This window comes from Physeter macrocephalus, chromosome 4 (genome assembly GCF_002837175.3).
Source record: "Physeter macrocephalus isolate SW-GA chromosome 4, ASM283717v5, whole genome shotgun sequence".
NCBI lineage: Eukaryota > Metazoa > Chordata > Mammalia > Artiodactyla > Physeteridae > Physeter > Physeter macrocephalus.
Window position 1 is genome coordinate 108,197,097 of NC_041217.1, and position 19,149 is coordinate 108,216,245.

General features: G+C 38.0%; 2 protein-coding genes across 10 annotated transcripts in view; one reads left to right on the forward strand and one right to left on the reverse strand.

The window, feature by feature from the left end:
• Nucleotides 1-19,149, forward strand: part of ODF2L (outer dense fiber of sperm tails 2 like) — a 138,090-nt gene that overhangs the window by 39,809 nt on the left and 79,132 nt on the right. The window lies entirely within an intron of this gene.
• The window catches only part of CLCA2 (chloride channel accessory 2), a 41,354-nt gene that overhangs the window by 5,186 nt on the left and 17,019 nt on the right, over nt 1-19,149 (reverse strand). The window contains exons 9-13 of the mRNA XM_007115972.4: nt 18,919-19,025; nt 16,468-16,692; nt 13,950-14,220; nt 10,679-10,849; nt 7,165-7,398 (exon numbers count right to left, since the gene is read on the reverse strand). Of these exons, the coding sequence (XP_007116034.2) occupies nt 7,165-7,398; nt 10,679-10,849; nt 13,950-14,220; nt 16,468-16,692; nt 18,919-19,025 (1,008 nt within the window). The remainder of the gene's footprint in view (nt 1-7,164; nt 7,399-10,678; nt 10,850-13,949; nt 14,221-16,467; nt 16,693-18,918; nt 19,026-19,149) is intronic.

The window sequence follows — 19,149 nt, forward strand, 5'->3', positions numbered from 1 at the left end:
TCAAGGGAAAAACAACAGCTAGACTGCTGAAAAATGGAGCAGAGTTTTATGCCAGTGCCCACCACAGGGGAGATATAGAGTTTGGAGTGTGAGTCTTGCCACATCAGAGGAGCTTGGTAAATATCTTGAGATGTCCATTAAAACACTAGAAAAGCTGTGCCTTAGGAAAAAAGATTGTGTCCCAGAATTAAGGGATATGCCTTAGGATTAAGAGCAAAACTGAAATAGACAAACCCTAGACAAAAGTAAAACAAAGCCTCCTCAAATTCCACGTGATCCAAGGTAACTACTAGAAAATTTCAAAACTCTTCAGGGGAATATAACAAAGTCCAGAGTCTATAATTTACTACCACATGTCCAATATACAATAAAAAGTTACCAGACATGCAAAGAAACAGAAAGTGTGATATATAGTCAAGAAAAATATCAGCAAATAAAAACAGTCACAAATGACTGAGATTTGAAATTAATAGACAAGGACCTTAAAATAACCATGATGAGTTAGTTAATGGTCTACACACAAGACAAGCTGGATATAGTGAATGAAGAGATGGAAAGTTTGAGGAGAGATATGGAAACTTTAAAAAGGAAGCAAACGGAAATCTAGAATTGAAAAAAAAAATGCAATGAAAAAAATTCATTTGAGAGGATTAATAGCAGATTGGACACAATGGAAGAAAGAATTTGTAACCTTGAAGACAGGTCCATTAAAATCATCCAAATGGGAACTTCCTTGGTGGCTCAGTGGTTAAGAATCTACCTGCCAATTCTGGGGACACGGGTTCGAGCCCTTGTCTGGGAATTTCCCACATGCCACAGAGCAAATGGGCCCATGAGCCACAACTACTGAAGCCCACATGCCACAACTACTGAAGCCCATGTACCTGGAGCCTGTGCTCCGCAACAAGAGAGGCCACCACAATGAGAAGCCCGCACGCCACAATGAAGAGTAGCCCCCGCTTGCTGCAACTAGAGAGAGCCTGCGTGCAGCAACGAAGACCCAATGCAGCCAAAAATAAATAAATTAATAAACTAATTTTTTTTAATTAAAAAAAATCATCTAAACTGAAGGGCTAAAGAAAAGGTAGAAAAATTGAACAGAATCTCAATGACCCTTAAGATCCACTGATATATCCACTTAGTGTGTATGATGATATGATATGATATGATATACTATACTATACTATAATATTATATAATATAAATATTACCCAGGAAGAAAAGAAGAATAAAACTAGAGCAGACATTTTTTGAAGATGTATCAGCTGAAAATATTCTAAATTTGATTAAAAGAACACTCCACAGACTCAAAGAGTTCAGTGATCCCCAACAGAATAAGTATCAGAAAAGCACACTGAGTCACATCATGGTCAATCTGCTAAACACCAAAGATAAAGAAAAATAATTTAAAGCCGCCAGAAGGGAAAAAAGACACTTTATACTCAGAAAAACAACAGTAAGAATGATAGCTAACTTATCAGAAAAAAATTGGGGCCAGAGGACAATGAAATGATATATTTAAAGTGCTGAAAGAAACACTTGTTGCCCTAGAATTCTACATCTAGTGAAACTGTGTTTTAAAAATTAAGGGACATGTTTCAGAAAAATTAATATTGAGAGAATTTGTTACTCAAAGACCTCACCTACAAAGGAAATGATGCTAGATAAAAATTCTGATCTCTAGGAAGAAAAGAAGAGGACTAGATATGGTGACTATACTATACAAGTAACTAAAAAGGATAATTTTTTTCCTCTTTAAAATTTCTTGGGGCTTCCCTGGTGGCGCAGTGGTTGAGAATCTGCCTGCTAATGCAGGGGACACGGGTTCAAGCCCTGGTCTGGGAAGATCCCACATGCCGCGGAGCAACTGGGCCCGTGAGCCGCAACTACTGAGCCTGCACGTCTGGAGCCTGTGCTCTGCAACAAGAGAGGCCGCGATAGTGAGAGGCCTGCGCACCGCGATGAAGAGTGGCCCCCGCTTGCCACAACTAGAGAAAGCCCTCGCACAGAAACGAAGACCCAACACAGCCAAAAATAAACAAATAAATAAATAAATTTAAAATTTCTTTAAAAGACGATTGTTTAAAACAAAAGCCATAACAATGCAATGTGGGGCTTATAACAAATGTAGATGTAAAATATATGACAGCAAGACCACAAAGGATGGCAGAAGGGTAAATGGAATTATACTTTTGAAAGATTCTCACATTATATGTGAAGTGGTATAACATTAATTCAAGGCAGATTGTGATAAATTAAGAAAAATGCATGTTACAGAACTGCAAAATTTGGAGTAGATGAGGGCAGAATTTTGTTTTGATTTTCCTTATACTGTTTTGAACCTTTAAAATTATGGCAAAATATGTATAACATAAAATTTACCATCTTTACCAGTTTTTAAAGTGTATAGTTCAGCAGTGTTAAGTACATTCATATTGTTGTGCTGCTGTGAGCTTTCAAACTGTATTAATGTATTATCAACTAAAAAACAAAATTATTGGTAACAAATAATTGCTAGGTGCAAAAGGAAAGCCACCTGTAGTACTAACCCACTCTAATAATATCATAATTCTTATCTAAAATGATTAAAAATAGATTCAACAATGAACGGAGCAGCTCCAAAGGAGGATTTTGTTCTCAGGAATAAAAACCACGAGACATTCTGAGTTTTAATTTAAAAATGAAAATATTCTAGTGTCTAGGTTTTGAGCATTTTCCAAATCTATAATAAGTTTTAATAATGAGACTATTTCTATTCCTGAGTAGTAATTAGAGTAAAGCACCCTTAAACAAGGTTGTCAAAACAAAATAACCTTCATATTAAAATTTATCAATCAGCCAATTTCCTCTGAGTGAACCCACTTGAGTTGCTTTCTACTGTGGTTCAAATATGATGGGACAGATATGGATGAGAAGCTAGGCTGACCGTCTGCTCTACACTCACAATGGAACATGTTCATTGTTCCTATCTCCCTTGTTCCCTATGGAGGAAGCCCTCCCCAGGGGCTCTCCCAGAGTCGTCTCCTGGATAATAAAACAATATTCCATAAGCCTTAGCATTTACAAAGATTTTTTACATACATAGCTCTCCCTCTGTGAAGTTGACCATCCCATTTTAAAATAAAAGAGACTGGGACTCAGGAGGTTAAATGTGATGTCCATGGTCAAGTTAGGAATCTGTAGTGCAGGAAATGAACTCATTTCTTCTAACTCCAAATGTCATGTACTTTCTACTGTGAACAACTATTAAAAATGATGCAGGACAAGTGTGTAACTACAAAGACTCCAAACTAATTCAGCTCATACATTCATGAAAGGTTTCCTTCCATTTATAATAGTTGTGGTCTTCCCCTTCTCCCTGTGAAAAAGAAAATGGGCTGGTTCTGCATCTTTGACCTCTTAGCTATATCTCTAGTTTTGACCTCTGCCTCTATACTCCCAGTATATTTCAGCCATGAAAGTAGCTCTAAGGCCATGGGCAAGACACTTAACCTCTCTGGGCCATTCCCTTACATTTACAACAAGGGAGTCAGACTAGTGTATCTTTAAGACCCCTTCAGGCTCCAAAATGTTATAAATGCTGATATTTACTGAGCACTTAGTATGGACCAGACACTCTTTTAATCCCTCTCTGTGTCTTTTCTCATTCAATTCTCTCAACAACCCTCTGAGATGGGTACTCTTACTATCTGCTTTTGCAGATTAGAAACCAGAAGTTTAGAGAAATTAAGTAACTTGCCTAAGTTACACAGATAAAACGTGGTCTGTCTGATTCCAGAGCTCAATACCCTAACACTATACTCTACAGCCTTCGACTAGGCTACACTGTCTCCTATTTCCTATTTCCCAATAATTGATACTTTTCCAGTTACCAAGGTTTACACTTTCCTTAGCATCTTTACCAATAAATTTCTAGTACGGAAAGCCCTGGGCTTGGATTGAGGACATGCAGAGAGAATCAAAGACTTGACCCCATCTTTACCAGTGGGAACAGTTCCCACTTCCTCTCTACATTTGAAATCCAAACCATCCCCTAAGGATTATTATAGATTTCTCCCACATTGAGCCTTCTTCCATCCAAGAAGCATAACTGAGGGTTGGGGGTGGGGGAAGTGGGAAAAAATTGCTGTCATTGAACAGCTTTTTCAGAAGCAGCAAATTTTCAACAATTTGTAAAGATAATATGTTCAATGACAGTTGTATAACATGATGAAAAGATATCAGAGGAAACAGTGTGAAAGTCAGGCTGTTAGACATGTAGGGAAGCTACTCAGTGCAAGGAAGGAGGCCCAAGATTGGTGCTTTTTGTGGTCTGTCACTACTCCAAAGGCTCTGCCCAGGCCCCTGGCATTAGAAACTGGCCTTTGCTCTGCTTCCATCCACTCTACAACCTTTTAATACCTGTAGCTCCCAAAGTCTGAATTATACAAATGGCACTGTGTTATATATAAAATAGGTTTTTGACCATTTTATGCCTTTTCTCTCTTAGCCTAGGATTATAGGTTCTTGGAGTGTGATACCATCTTAAATTACTTTTATATAATGTTTAGCACTGTGCCGGGCACATAACAGTTCCTTAGTAAATAATATATTTTCACTTTAATTTCTGGAGAAAACACAAAGGAAATTAACTTTATAGCAGAAATACAGATCATGCCTGGTACTCAGTTTTAACAGTTATTTTACCCACAGTCTTAAGGAAAACCCAAGGAAATAACCCATTTCCATAATGCCTTGTCTAAATACATTCCCAAACATAATAATGATCTGGTAATATTTTGCTTATTCCATGTACTTTGTCATCTTTTACAGTATATTGTATATGGTGAAGAGTTGGTACTGGATATACATTGATATGCTTGTGCATATATGAGGTGTTCATTTATTGCTAATAAGGTTTTTAAGAATAGTCAAATTTTTCATAATTGTAAGGCCAGAGACATACCCTTATTGTTTCTAACTCTGGCCATAGAGGAGAGTATAACACCTTCCTAGACAACAATTTGTAAAATAAAGAGGTGATGAAAGCACGTTTATGAGTTAAACAGACACCTACTTGCTAGTTGGTATACTCATAGCTAATTGGTCAATTTTGCCATTGCTGGGTCATCAAGTCAATTATGACTGAGTGATGTCAGCAACTTAATACACATCCAGCCATTCCCCACCTCCCAATCTTTTGTCACTTGAGGTTTCACATTATAACAAGCTCGATCTGCTTCAGTCATCCTGCTCATCAGGGCCATTTATGTGAAGGAATGAAATCCTCTCTTCCCTTCTAAAACCCTTTGTAATATCAATTCTAAACTAAAGTCCCATTTGGTTGTATTTCTTCTTTTCAAGTCATTCATAACCACTGATACTGCACATTCACTTTCTCTCTACTCTTCATTCAGTGGTGTAGTTGAAACCACCAGAGCTCTTGAAAAAAACAGTTCCCAGTAGTAATGGGAGTCTGAGCTTCTGTTTGTCTCTTTTCACACACAACTATGCTTCTGAGGCAGTGAGGAAAGAGGAAAAATACTGGGTGGCAGGCACCATGCTTACTTTTATATAAAGATAGGAATGAGTATTGGTGTCTCCTTACTTCAAATAAGAAGCTAGAGAACTCTCTAGCAATGCAAACCAGGAGCCCAGAAAACTTACTGGGCCCACTTTCTCTTCCATTTTTAATTTTATATGTCATCTCAGTTTTTTTTTTTTTTTTTTTTTTTTTTTTTTTTTTGTGGTACGCGGGCCTCTCACTGCTGTGGCCTCTCCCATTGCGGAGCACAGGCTCTGGACACGCAGGCTCAGCGGCCATGGCTCACGGGCCCAGCCGCTCCGCGGCATGTGGGATCTTCCTGGACTGGGGCACGAACCCGCGTCCCCTGCCTCGGCAGGTGGATTCTCAACCACTGCGCCACCAGGGAAGCCCTCAGTTCATCTTTACAATACTTTATGAAATAGATAGTTTTAGTCCTATTTTCCACATATGCAACTGAGGGTAATAGAGTTTAAGCAACCTGTCAAAGATTAAACAGCTGGACTTATAGGCAGAGTGGGAACTACTTTTTTTCTAAAGTTAAGTTACAGCTGTTTCCATTATACAAGTGATATGCCCATCCCACAGTTTCAATCATTTCACATCTCCAAACTTTAAATTAGGAAAATCCTTAATTTAGAATGTAAAATGTTTCACTTCCTTCCTATCTGGCAAGAAGAGATAGATTGTGATAACAGAATTTCAAGACAAAACTACAATATTGACTGTTTCTCAGCAGTGCATAATTATTTGTAATTAAGATGTCTTTTGGAGACAGTAGTAAACAGAATTATAAGCCAAAAAAAGATGATCCAAGTTGAAAGCAAGACTGGGAAAGGCCCAAGGCGGTCACTGTTATTGACCAATATTGATGAATTAGCTCTCAATAGAGAAGGTTGGTTCCTACAGAAATCTCAATCAGACACATCAGGAAATAAACCATTTAATGTGTAATCAATGATAATCATGTTCTGGTAATGGCAAAGATGTTGGAAAGGTTATTCTTTTAGAAAACTTAGAAAACTTTAGAAAACTTTTTCTGTTGAGTTGCTGTGGGGATCAAGAGATGAGGTAGGTGGAAGCCTGAAGGGTGGCATAAAAGCATTAGAAAAAGGAAAGTAGTGAAGGAACTCATCAATGCCAAAGAAAGGGTTAGAAAGCTTCAAATCAGGGAACTGGTCCCAGCCTCCCTAACAAAATGATGACCAGAAGTAGGAGAGGACAATGCACCAAGTATTTCATGACTTATGGGAATTATTCCCTTAAACTTGACTTGTAAACACCATCTAATCTTCAGAAAACTAATCACCTTCAGTATTTGAAAGTCCATGCTCTGTAAAGCAGAACCCATTTCTTCTGACTAGACCACTGTTACATGTGGTATTTATGTTTCCAACAAAGGTTTCTGTATTAGTGTCAGTCAGTTTACCAGGGCCTCGTCAATCCTGGGGGAGCTGATACCTTCTCTTCCTAGACTCCAGGATACATGGCCTTATCAGCAACTCAAAGCTTTCCATGCAATGCTCTACAGCTTTGTCATCTGTAAGCCCCCAAAGCTATTTTTTACCCAACTAACCCCTGACACAGTTATTGGAAATGTCACCTTGTAGAAAAATAGGTAATGAAAGCAAGAAACCTACCCTGGCCCTGATCAAAGTCTTCTCCAGGTGCTGTCCAAGATAAAGTCACCTCTTCTTCTACTTTTACAGCTTCCAGGTCAATAATTTTGCATGGCGGAAACACATCAGGATGTGGGTCAGCTGGAACGCCCAGCACAAAAAAAGAACCCCCTGAGCTTATTCGGCTAAAGCCCCACTTTTGCTCTTCCTCTCTCCTGCCCACCAATTTTCTTGGGGCATTCATCTGAATATTACCTGTGACACCAAAGAAAAGAATAGCCAAAAAACAAATTACCATCTCCTGAATAGCTTGTTTTTGCAGATTATTGAGAGACATTTTAAGACTTTTTTTCCTTTGCTACATCTTTAGAATAACAGTTTGTTTATTCAACAATTCATTCATCCATTCATTCATTCAATAAATATTTTTAGGGCATATGCTATGCCAGCAGTCACAGACAAAACAGTATTGCTCATGGAATTTACAGTCATATTTATAAACATATATTTATAAATTGTAATAAATGTAAGAAGGAAAAAAGGAAGGGTACTATGAAAGTAAATAACACAGGAATATAATTTAGAGTGGTATCAAGGAAGTAACATTTAACAGTTTCCTAAAGGATGAATAGAAGTCAGCCAGATAAAGAGTGGAGGTTAAGAATATCCCTGGCAGAGGGAACAGGTTGTGTAAAAACTTCTGAAGTGTGGAGAAGAGCTTTGCAAATCAGAAAAATTTAAAGCAAGGAGGAGAATAGTTTGAGATGAGACAGGAGAGAGAAGTTCAAGTAGGACCTCATGGGCCATTGTAGTGGTTTTAGAGTTTAATCTTAAATGTGCTGTGGGGAAGCAGGGCAGTGATATGGTCACATTTGCTCTCTGACAGGTCACTCTGGCTGCTCTCAGTGGAGAATTGATTCTAGCACAGGAAGCAATGAGGCCACTGCAACAGTCCAGATAGGAGAAGATGGTAGCTTGGGTTGGGTGATAGCAGTGGAGAGGAGGCTAGTAGGCATTTCGAGATGCATTTTGGGGAGAAAATCAGCAAAAGCTGGTGATGGATTTGAATATGGAGTGATGAAGAAGGGAACGTTGGTGAACAAAAAGAATAGCTCCCAGGTTCCTAAAATGAGCAAATGGGAAGAGAAACAGGCTATGGGGAGGAGACTAACTATTTAAGTTACAAGGTTTGTGATTCCTGTAAAACATCTAATTGACGATGTCAAGGAGCCAGTTAGATATGGATTTTAAGCTCAAAGAAGAGGTTTTAGCTAGATTTAATAATTTTGAACCTATGAATTAGGAAGTTATAGGCATATAGATGTTATTAAAGCCATATAGGTTAATGAAATTACCTAATAAGAATTTCAGCTATAAAAATAAAAAGTATTTACTAAGTGCTTGCTATGTGTCAGGCACTTTTTAAAGTACCTTATATTATCAACTATTTAATTTTTCAGCAATGCTATGAGGAGAGTGCAGTTATTGCCCCCATTTTTACAGATGATGAAACTGAAGCACACAGAGGCTAAGTAACTTGCCCAAAGTCACACAGCTAGTAAATGGAGGAACTAGGTTTCAAACCCATGTAACGTGGCTCCAGATAGAAGAGTGAGAAGAGAAGGATAAGACTAAGCTTTGATAATTGCCAACACTTAGAGGCTTGGTAGAAAAAGAGAAGCTGGAGAAAGAGCCTGAGAATAAAAATTCCAGAGAATAAGAGGTAAGCAGGAGAGTGTGGTATCATAGAAACCAGGAAATGGCAAAGGAGAAATCAATCAGCTGTGTCAGGTACTGCTGAGGTCAGGTAAAATGAGGACTGAAATGTGTCCTTTGCATATAAGAGCAGGTAGTCATTGGTGACTAAGGCCAGAGCAATACCAATGGAGTGATGTGGGTGGAGGTCTGATTGCAGTGAGCAGAGTAGTAAACTGGAGGTGAGAAGGTACAGTCGGCAGATTTAGATTTAATTTCAAGGAACTGGATGACAGGGAGTAGACAGGTGAACAGTAGCTTAAGGGGGAACCACCAAAATTTTTTTTAATATGGGAAGTAACAAATCATGCTTGAATGCTCTTCAGAGGACATGCAAGGGAGAACTCTCAAGGACCCTTGATAAGCAGGCTGGGTGGATCCAGAGCAGATCCAACAGAGGCACTAGGGAGGAGAGGAAGGAAGTAGATGCTGCTGTGCCCGGAGCTTTGGTGGTGTGAAAACAGAGCAGCTCACATTTTTCAATGCAGTGTACTCTCAAGGTCATCACCTGAAAATGAGCTGATAAATGAATGTTATGTGAGGTAGGCATGCCTAGGGAAATCTAAATTTTTCTTTCGGTGCTATCAAGGGCCTATATGAAGTACACAGATAAAAGCAGAGTTGAATATGACTTTTCTATTCTCAGTGTACACTAGATGTTGATATTTGCATCCTTTAAATTCATGGCTTTAAAAAAGATACTAGACCAGTCAGTAGCCTGCAAGCTCCTTGATAGGAATCAAGTCTTATTCTACCTGGTATTCCAAGTTCTTAGGACTAAGCCTGTCACCTAGGAGGCCTTCAAAAATGTTTGATGTATAAATGAAAGAGGGAATATCTACTTAGAAATGAAGTATTACATCTAGATACAAAATCATATCTTTGTAGTAAAACTGTGTTACCTTGCAAATTGATTTACATTGGTTTTGAAATAATCCAAATTATTTTAACTATAGGTGAGAGTAAATTGTGTTCTAGGCAACACTAAAAATATCAGGAGATGCAAATCCACTATAGCATCTTAATTGTTTTCTACTGAAAAGTACATATAGTACAAAAATATAGAATCATGTTATGGTATGGTCCAAATGATTAGTTATAGCTGCTAAAATACATGAAAAGTATTCATAAAGATTCTGCAGTTTTGCAAATAAGAATGATTCGAAACATTTTTTGAGATTATATTTAAAGACTACAGCATATTTCTGTTTGTTATACTTTAACCACTGCTTCCCATCAGGAACTATTATAATAATGGTGTTTAAAAAATATGTGTATCTTCTATGTATTTGGCACTTTTATCTTGAAAGAAGACAGAACATCTTCAGGAAGCCCTCAGTTTCCTGTAATATCCACACTCATACTTTTTCAGGAACTCATTTCCTTTGTGGATTGTTTGGGCTACTTGCTTCCTTCTTTAAACTGCTAATAACTTTTTGCCTCTTCCTCTTTCCTCTGTAGAGGAAGTACAAGAGCTGGAACTAAGAAAACTCAATAAATCTCTTTGCCTGGTAGTAATTCTGATGAAACAGTCACAAGAAAGAGGTCAAAATAATGACTAAAACAAAGATAGGAGAAATCTGTGGGAATTACCTACTGCCTTCCTGTTATCTACTATCATGAATCACTGAGGATTAAAGAGATAATCAACAAATTATGCATTGACTTATATAAAAGAGGTTTGAAATTCACCTGTCTCTCTGATACATACGCACACACACTCATCAGAAATATACACATTAAATGATGTTATTCAAATAACAGTGCTAATGATTCTTACCATTTGTTATGTAACCTGGTACGTACATAGCATGACTTCCTGGAATAGAGTGGGCTAGGGCGCTTATGCTGGGAGAATGATTGACATGCACTTTCAAGCTATATCTACCATTTACAGCAAAGGAGAAAAAATACCTCGAGTAAATTCCATCATTTTTTATAACATCAGCACCTGTTAATATAAAAAAACTCAATGTCAATATGTATCACAGTTGATTACTAATATTTAATTAAATCATTAAAAATAAGATTTATTCCCCTTGTTCTTCTAATTTTAGCATATGCTGTCATGCTCATAGCTACTTTTGATATTATCAGGTGATTAAAATTCCAATGGCTCCATAATTTCTCCTTGTGATTCCTTAACCTCTGAAAAATTATTTTCTAAGGTGAATGAGTTGTACCTGCTTCAGTGCTAATAAAGCATTTAATAATCACCTTTAGCACTCTCCTTCCTATCACTGAAAATAATACTAGGTTTTCATAGAAACCAAGCACATTCTTAAGCCTATTTATAGTCACACACCCTTTTGAGATAAAAGCTACTCTGCTCCCAGTGAATAAATATATATGCACATATACATACTTTCATGCAATTTCAAGGGGTTTATGAACACCCTGAAGCCCTGATGAAAAAAAAAAAACTTTGGTAATTGATATAATAGTGTGAAATTAATTTCGTCATTAGAGGATACGTGGATTGTTCTAGATTCGAAGGTGCTCACTGACTTGGAGTTTGACAGGCTTTGGTTCTGTGCACTTCAGGAGGATGTGCCTTGCTTCAGGAGGCATTCTAAAAGCTTGCCCAGTGCTAGACTTCTTTCCTTTTGCATTGGTCCTCAGAGAGTCATTCAGTTCCAAACCAAGCCCATGACTGAATGGCAGCAAGGCCTAGATTCCAGGGCAGCCACGGGAGGTGCAGCTTAGCCCAAGTGCAGATCACATTCACTGTTCAAGTGCAAGTGGCCACACGGGGCAAGCAGCTTGTCCTATTCTAGGGTCAATTCACTTCTCACACCTCACACCCAGCCCTGTTCTCTAGCATTGCATCATCACTAAAGTGCTCTAGAATCCTCACTAGAGAGGCAGGTCTGCTCCTTAACATGAGAAAAATAGGAGTATATTTTATTAAAATAAAAAACGCTAAGCACCTTATGATCACAGTAGTTTTAGAAACCTTTTTTATCTACTGGAAAGAAATCAGATCTTGATATTTAGTGGTTTAATGATTAATAAGGTCTATCTTTGTTGAGAAATGATAAAGGAAAATCTCTTCCTGCAACGGTTACCACTGCCACCTCTTTTAATCGTTGAGTCAGAAAGAAATGGGAAAAAACACTGGCTTGGGTGTCAAGGGACTTGTTTTAAGGTCTGGATCTGCCACTTAGTAGCTGTGAAATGATCCCTCTGAGCCTCAGTTTTCTCATCTATAAAATGGGGATAACATCTCACATGGTGGTTGTGATGATTATTTGAGAGTATGCATGAGAAAGTATATTTAAAATTATAAAACATTTTACAAGTGTAAATTTTATTATTGTTCATTAATTTTATTAGCAGATAAGTACTATTTCTATTATAAACTTAAGTATTAGACGACTATGTGCATGTGTGTTAAGTACGGGGGAAAAAATCTAAATTTACACTTTGATGTTTAAACAACCTTTTCATTGTTTCTTTCATCAGGGTATAAATTTTGACATCAAACAAACGGAATGGTTCCAGGGAATAAATATAAAAGCCTACTAAGGTGCTCTTTCCTAAGACAGCAGGATCTGGTCCCAGGCCAGCCCACAGGCTGGGGCTAGGGAGGAACATTCTGCAAAGTGTATTTTTGGACTGTATACAAAAAGTGAAAGGTGTGGCCAGGGATAAGCAATCAGAGTCTGAGAAGTTTGTTTGGATCCATTCCAGTAGGCAAAATAAGAGGACTTCTCTAGTATCCTCTGAGCTGGACTTGAACTAAAATCCTTTAAATGAACTTTTGTTTCATAAATGTCATACAAGATTGCCATGGCAAGATACTAATGGGTTGCCAAACATAAGACTTTTTTTTTTTAACTTTTAATTGGTTTACTATTATAATTGCTTATACTTAATTGAGATATACATTTATTTCTTTAATCTATTTATTATTCTCTACAAACAACGCATTGCCTCATAGCCTACACGTAGGGCAGACCACATTAAAGCACCGCAGAACAAAATTCTGCCTGAAGTTATGGGCTCAGGAGAATCACAGCAAAATAACCTACAGAGATTTTTCACATAAATTGTCTTGTTTTAAAAAAACATAAGACTCTTAAAAAATTTTTATCTTTGAAACAACAAAGGGAAGGAATATGATTTTACTGGTAGACATCAAACATTGGGGCTGCCAACATAAACTTTGAGGTCTATTGTCATTCTGAGAATTTAGTTTAGGAAAAGAACAGAACAGAAAAGATAAAACAATAAAAGAGTTTGTTTTTAAAAGTTAAAACAAGTTAGTCAGAAAGAGTCCAAGCGCTGCTCTTTGCCCAGATTGATGCTGTGGTGTCTGTGAGGTATGATAATGAAGTTCTGAACTCTCTCTGTGCAGAACGAGTGCTTTGAAGTAGGGTTTGGTTTGGTTTTACTTTGTTTTCCCAGTGGTGGGGAAATCTCTATCCTGGTTCCACTAAGCTTGCCGGCCTGGTCTTCTTGTGACCAAATAACACATGTGAAAGGCCATGGCTCTGCTCTCTCATCAACCCAGCTACTCGGCTAAAGAACAGTCTATGGTCATCTCAATTTCCAATTTTCTCTTTAACAGCTGGGCCAAAAAAGAAGAAATGGATTAACTGTCATTGCATCTCCCTTTTTGGGTTTTCATTTGCTATTTTAATTGTCCAATATGATTATTTCAGTGAATAGGAAAGCTGCTGAATCCTAAAGGAATGTGGGCATGCCTTTCCCAAGTGGCCTTACTGAGTGTGGTCAGTGTCACTGGACAAGTGGAAGCCAAGACCTAAGTGTTGGGCGACTTCCTCCCTCCATTCTGCTCACGCACAGCCACTCTGAGGAGCCTCAAGGAGATTCTCTTTTCCCAAGTTCACATTTGCTTTCCCTGTGCAGATGGAGACCTGTAGCTACTTAGTAGGTCAGTGAGTCCATGAGCATTTGAGAATCTCATAAGATTGGGTGAGAAAAATAATTGAATTGGAAGAATTTTAAAGATAAACTTAATATTGATACTGCAGCATCAGAACAGCTCTTGAGACCATGAAAAATTACATGATATTCCTTGTTACCTGCTCCATCATCAAAAAGTTTCAGCGTAACAGGATCTGCAGTCTCTGACTCAATTGTAGCAGTTACAGTGGCATTGAGAATGGGATAAAACCCCTTTCTCACAATTGCATAAATTGTCACAGGATGGGGAAAATGGGTGCTGTCTCTTTCCACAAAGGCTTCCACAGTGGCAGGGGGCATGGCTGAGCGGGAGGCACCAGAGGTCACTGTCACTTTCAAGGCTTGAGGAGAATGATGGGTATTGTTCAGTGTGTAAGTCCATAGCCCGGGCTGCAAAACAAAGACTTCGTTTGTCAAGTGTGAAGAAAAAAATCAACCCTCATTTTAAAGTGTAAACTTAACCTCGTAGGGTTTTTTGTTCTTGTTTTGTTGATATTGCATTTTCTAAAATACTACAAAAGAATGTCACGAAGAGTAATGTTGGTTAAGAGATAACTAAATTCAGTATTTACATGGCTTTCACTGTACAACCCACTTTCATTGTTAGGTAACTCTTTAGGGAATTAGACCCTGAATTTATTTTGGGGGAAGGACACATCTTGATTCACATTTTTAGAGGATAACGATGTGTCCAGCTTCAAAGTACTTGGCAAATATTAATCTGAGCCCCTTCACCCTACAGGAGGTTCAATGTGTTTATTCCTTTTATATAATGGAGAAAATTACAGCAAATTAAGTGGACAATTATGATTTATGTGGATAACCTGGAATAAAAGGCAACAGTATCCTTCCTTCCCTCCACTTCCTTCAATACTCCCATGCCCAGAAATCTCAAGCAACAAAACCCACATACACTATTAGGGACCAAGAAAAGGAACACTAATTTTAATAGATCAGGATTGCACAATGTCTATGTTGAGTAATTTATAGAAGTATTGCTGAATGCCATTCTCCTTATCTGTCTGGGCTGCCTGGGGGAAACCTGCAAAAGCATGTCTGAAAGAAAAAAGCTTAAACTACAATGTAGCAGAAATTTGTTCTTTTGATAAAATTGTACGGAAGTATTCCTTTTTTTCCTAATTCCTGCTGCTGCTCCTTCTTAAATCCTGGAAGTAGCAGGAGGAACACAATCAAGCAGGATGAAGAAGAGAGAAATCAGTGGGTTAAGGTTTGTCTCTGGAAAGTTAAGATGCCACACCCTATCCAGTCTTCTTGGGATTCATGTGCTTTGCCATTTTCCAGTGAAGTCACAATTCAAGCATCAAGATTATCTACCTATCTGGGTTTTTTCTGTTTTGTTTTGTTTTGTTTTGTTTTTTGTAATCATAACGTTAGTAACAGACATGTGGTGGAAACCTCCACATGAAAACTCCTCTGTGGGTGAAAGAAGTGTTTTGATATAGGGCACCTAATCCAGACAAAGAGGTCAGGCAAAAGCAGCAAGAAGTAGGTAAAGTGTTCCTGGTCCTTGTGCACACGTGTGAAAAGAACATGATGCGTTTGGAGAAAAGTTAAGTAGGGGCAGAGCACAGGGTGTTTGGGATAAGGGTTAGGAGATAAGTTTGGGGTTGGGGAGTGGGAGGTACAAACTAGGGTGTAAGATAGGCTTAAGGATGTATTGTACAACATGGGGAATGTAGCCAATCTTTTGTAAAAACTATAAGTGGAAAGGAACCTTTAAAAATTATATAAAAAATGAAGCTTTTCTAAATTAAAAAATAATTTTTAAAAAGAGCTAAGTTTGGGCAGAAGCCAGAACGTGAAGGGCTTAGTATATATTAATAACCACATGGATTTTATCCTGAGACCATCAGAGAGTTTTGAGTAGGAGACAGGTTTGATCAGATTTGTGCTTCAGAAGGATCACTCTGATAAAGGTGTTTGAAGAGAAGGATGCTAGGCCAGAGGAAGGATGGCCAAGCAAAGGCTATCAACAGTGATCGGGGGCGGAGGGAGGGCCAACAGACCTGAAGAGGGATTGCATTCAGGCAATGCACAGCCTTCCCATGTGCTGTTTCTTCTGTCCAGAATGTTATTCACACCTCTAGCCCCTTAGGCGTCCACATTTCCATTTTGATGTCTTCACCTCCAGGAAGCATTCTCCTTCCCCCACTGCCTGCACATGCCTCCTGTGTGCTCTGAGTATCCTGTTCTTATTCTTATTATGGCACTTTATTGTAAAGCACCTAGAACAAGACCCTGTACATAGTAGGTGCTCAAAAACATATGTATTGCATGTATTCATATTATAAATTCTAAGTAGAGGGTTTTTTCTAAGTATTTGATACAGATTTTGTAAAGAAGGAAGTAAGCAAAAAGAAATTATTTGTACTACATAAATACTAATTTCCACTGTTGAAGTGAGAAGCCTTTGGTGTCCATTATTTAAAGTTTTGAACATACCTTAGTAGTTCCTCTTAAATTTTGAACATTCAAAAAATCCCTCATAAATTTAAAGTAAAATTTTGATAAATCAGAATAGGATTTCCTTTACACAATGCATTTAATTCTGTGATCCATTTGAAAGTCACGTAGTTGACTAAACGTTGTCATTACAAACAAGCTTACGATACCTACCTTAGCAGTTCCTGGAATCCAGAGGCGAGCAGTCCGAAAAGCTAGATTGGTGGTAAAATCATCTGTGTAGTATTTTCTTCCATTAGGATCAAATAATACAATCTCAGGGGGACCACTGGTCTGCCATGTGACTAGAAAGGTAGTGTCATTGCCCACACTGTGATCCACAGTCACAGTGTTTTTCAGTTGATGGTGAGGTTTAACATATTCACCTATACTTTCAAGCTGTTCGAGAGAATATACATGTGAAAGTTTCTATCATATGCATAATCATTCCATTTTTCCTTTATTTTTATGACAAATAAAAATGAATTGGCAAAAATAAAAAACTATTTAACTTGGACATTTCCTATATTTACATAAATTATTTTTCATGTAAAAATACTTTGCTTAAGCAAAGTGTTATAAGTACAGTAGATATAAAATATTTTGTTATAGCTAGTACATGTCACTTCATTAATCTTTATCAAGAGATTTTAGCTGTTCTCATACTTCTCTCTTATCCAAATCAACCTTAGCCTCAGAGCAGCAATTAAAACAAGCTTTTTTTTGACTTTTTTTGTGAATGTGCTCTAATTAGTTTGTGTATAATCTGTCCAGATACCTTTATGTATTTTAATAAGAAATCAGACATTGGGTTTCAGCGGGGTTTGGTACATTTAAAAAAATCATTTAGTCATGATTTAAGCTGTGTTCACTTAAATAAGCTGTGTGTGCACTTGTGTGTATGTGTGTGTGTGTGTGTGTGTGTGTGTGTGTGTGTGTAACATGCACAAAGTGCATACAGATGCCAGGCACTGTGCTAAATGCTTTACATGTATTATCTAACCCAACCCTTATGAAAACCCTCTGAGATAAGTGCTATTGTTACCCACATTTCCCAGATGAAATGACAGGCTTAGGGAAGTAAGCTGTCCAAGGTCACATAGCAAGGAGGTGAAACAGGCATAGAGCCCAGGCTGGCTGACACCAGAACCCCTGCGTTTAATCGCTGTGTATTCACAAAGAATACCAGTCTATAAATAACTTTGAAAAATTATATTTATTAAATAAAGACATTAGCAACACTGTAAAATTGCTCAGACTTGTGAAGAATGTAAAATTCTGTTGGTGGATGACAGCAAAGACATTGCGGATTATTTGTTCAACTCAATTGAACAAGTGTCCATGGACTGCTGATTACTGTGCCACGTTCCATGCTGGGCTCTGAGCTGTTGAAGGGGATTAGATGTAGTTTCTGCCCAGAGTCTAGAGGGGCTGATGACATGCAAATAACTGGGGAGAGGTGGCCAAGTCTGGGAACCAATTTGAGTCATATGAATAATGTTTTGCTAAATTTGTTTTACTTTTTTAAACATTTCTTTTTATTTCATATTATTAAAGAGAAAATCAAGGGTAGAAAGATTATTCAGAAGAGCCAATTGTAGTCTAATCTAAAATATACGTTATCATTTAAAGTTCACCTTTTTCCACAATGACAGAACTGTGGTTATTGCCTTTACTCTGTACATATAATCATGTTAAATATTTTCTAAGAATCATTTACTGATTTCATTGCTCCCATCAAGCTATTAACTTGGCAGGTTCACTTACCATCTGTGAGGAAACAGCAGGTGAAATTTTATTCAAAACATTATTCAGTTATACTCAAAATATCTTTAAAGTACTTTGAAAGAAAAAAAATTGGCCCTTTGAAAAAAATGGCTTGATTAAAGGAAGATTTTGTGAGCAAAATCAAATAAATTGTGGTAGTTGGAGAGATCTTTAGGAATTTCTAGAATTGAACAAAATAGTTGATACTTTTTATATGAGGGAGGCTCTTCAAGGAAGTTTTTGAAGAAGCAAAGTAAAATGGATTCTGATTGATGGCAAGTTTGAACTAAAACTAAAGCCACTGATTCTTTTTTTTTTTTTTTTTTTTTTGGTTTGCGGGCCTCTCACTGTTGTGGCCTCTCCCGTTGCGGAGCACAGGCTCCGGACGCGCAGGCCCAGCGGCCATGGCTCACGGGCCCAGCCGCTCCGCGGCATGTGGGATCCTCCCAGACCAGGGGGCGAACCCGGTTCCCCTGCATCGGCAGGCGGACGCGCAACCACTGCGCCACCAGGGAAGCCCGCCACTGATTCTTATTTTAATTCTGGGCCTTACCTCTACCCGATGTCCCACCCCCCAACCCCATTTTGAGCCACAGGGAAGGAGCAAACTCTGCTATAGACCTTGAAAAGCTGAAGTAGCAATTACAGAAAATGACTCCTAGGGCTGAGAAGTAGACATCAGGTAAAGATGAAGCCTGGTTCTGGTGATGTCAAGAAGCTCATTAAAAGCCTTCTTTTAATGTAACAAGGACTGTTACATGTTCAAATAAAGTTAATGAGACAGCACAATTCATCTATTTTCCTTGCTCCCTCTCCCCTCTCCCCTATCTGTAAATATAATATTGAGGAAATTCTGACCTGAATATGTTGTTGAAAAATGTCTCCAGATCCAGAGGAAATTCTACTGAAAGCATCAAGCATGCTATTGGAATTGGATTTATCTGGAACAAAGAACTTTAAACCTCCTGAAATACACAATTGGGGTGTTAGCTATTAAAATGTATAAAGTAAAACAAAAGATAAAATGATAGGCCTTTTCTAACAAACTTCTTTTGCTTAAGAGGGTGATTTTGGGGAAAGCAGGAGCTG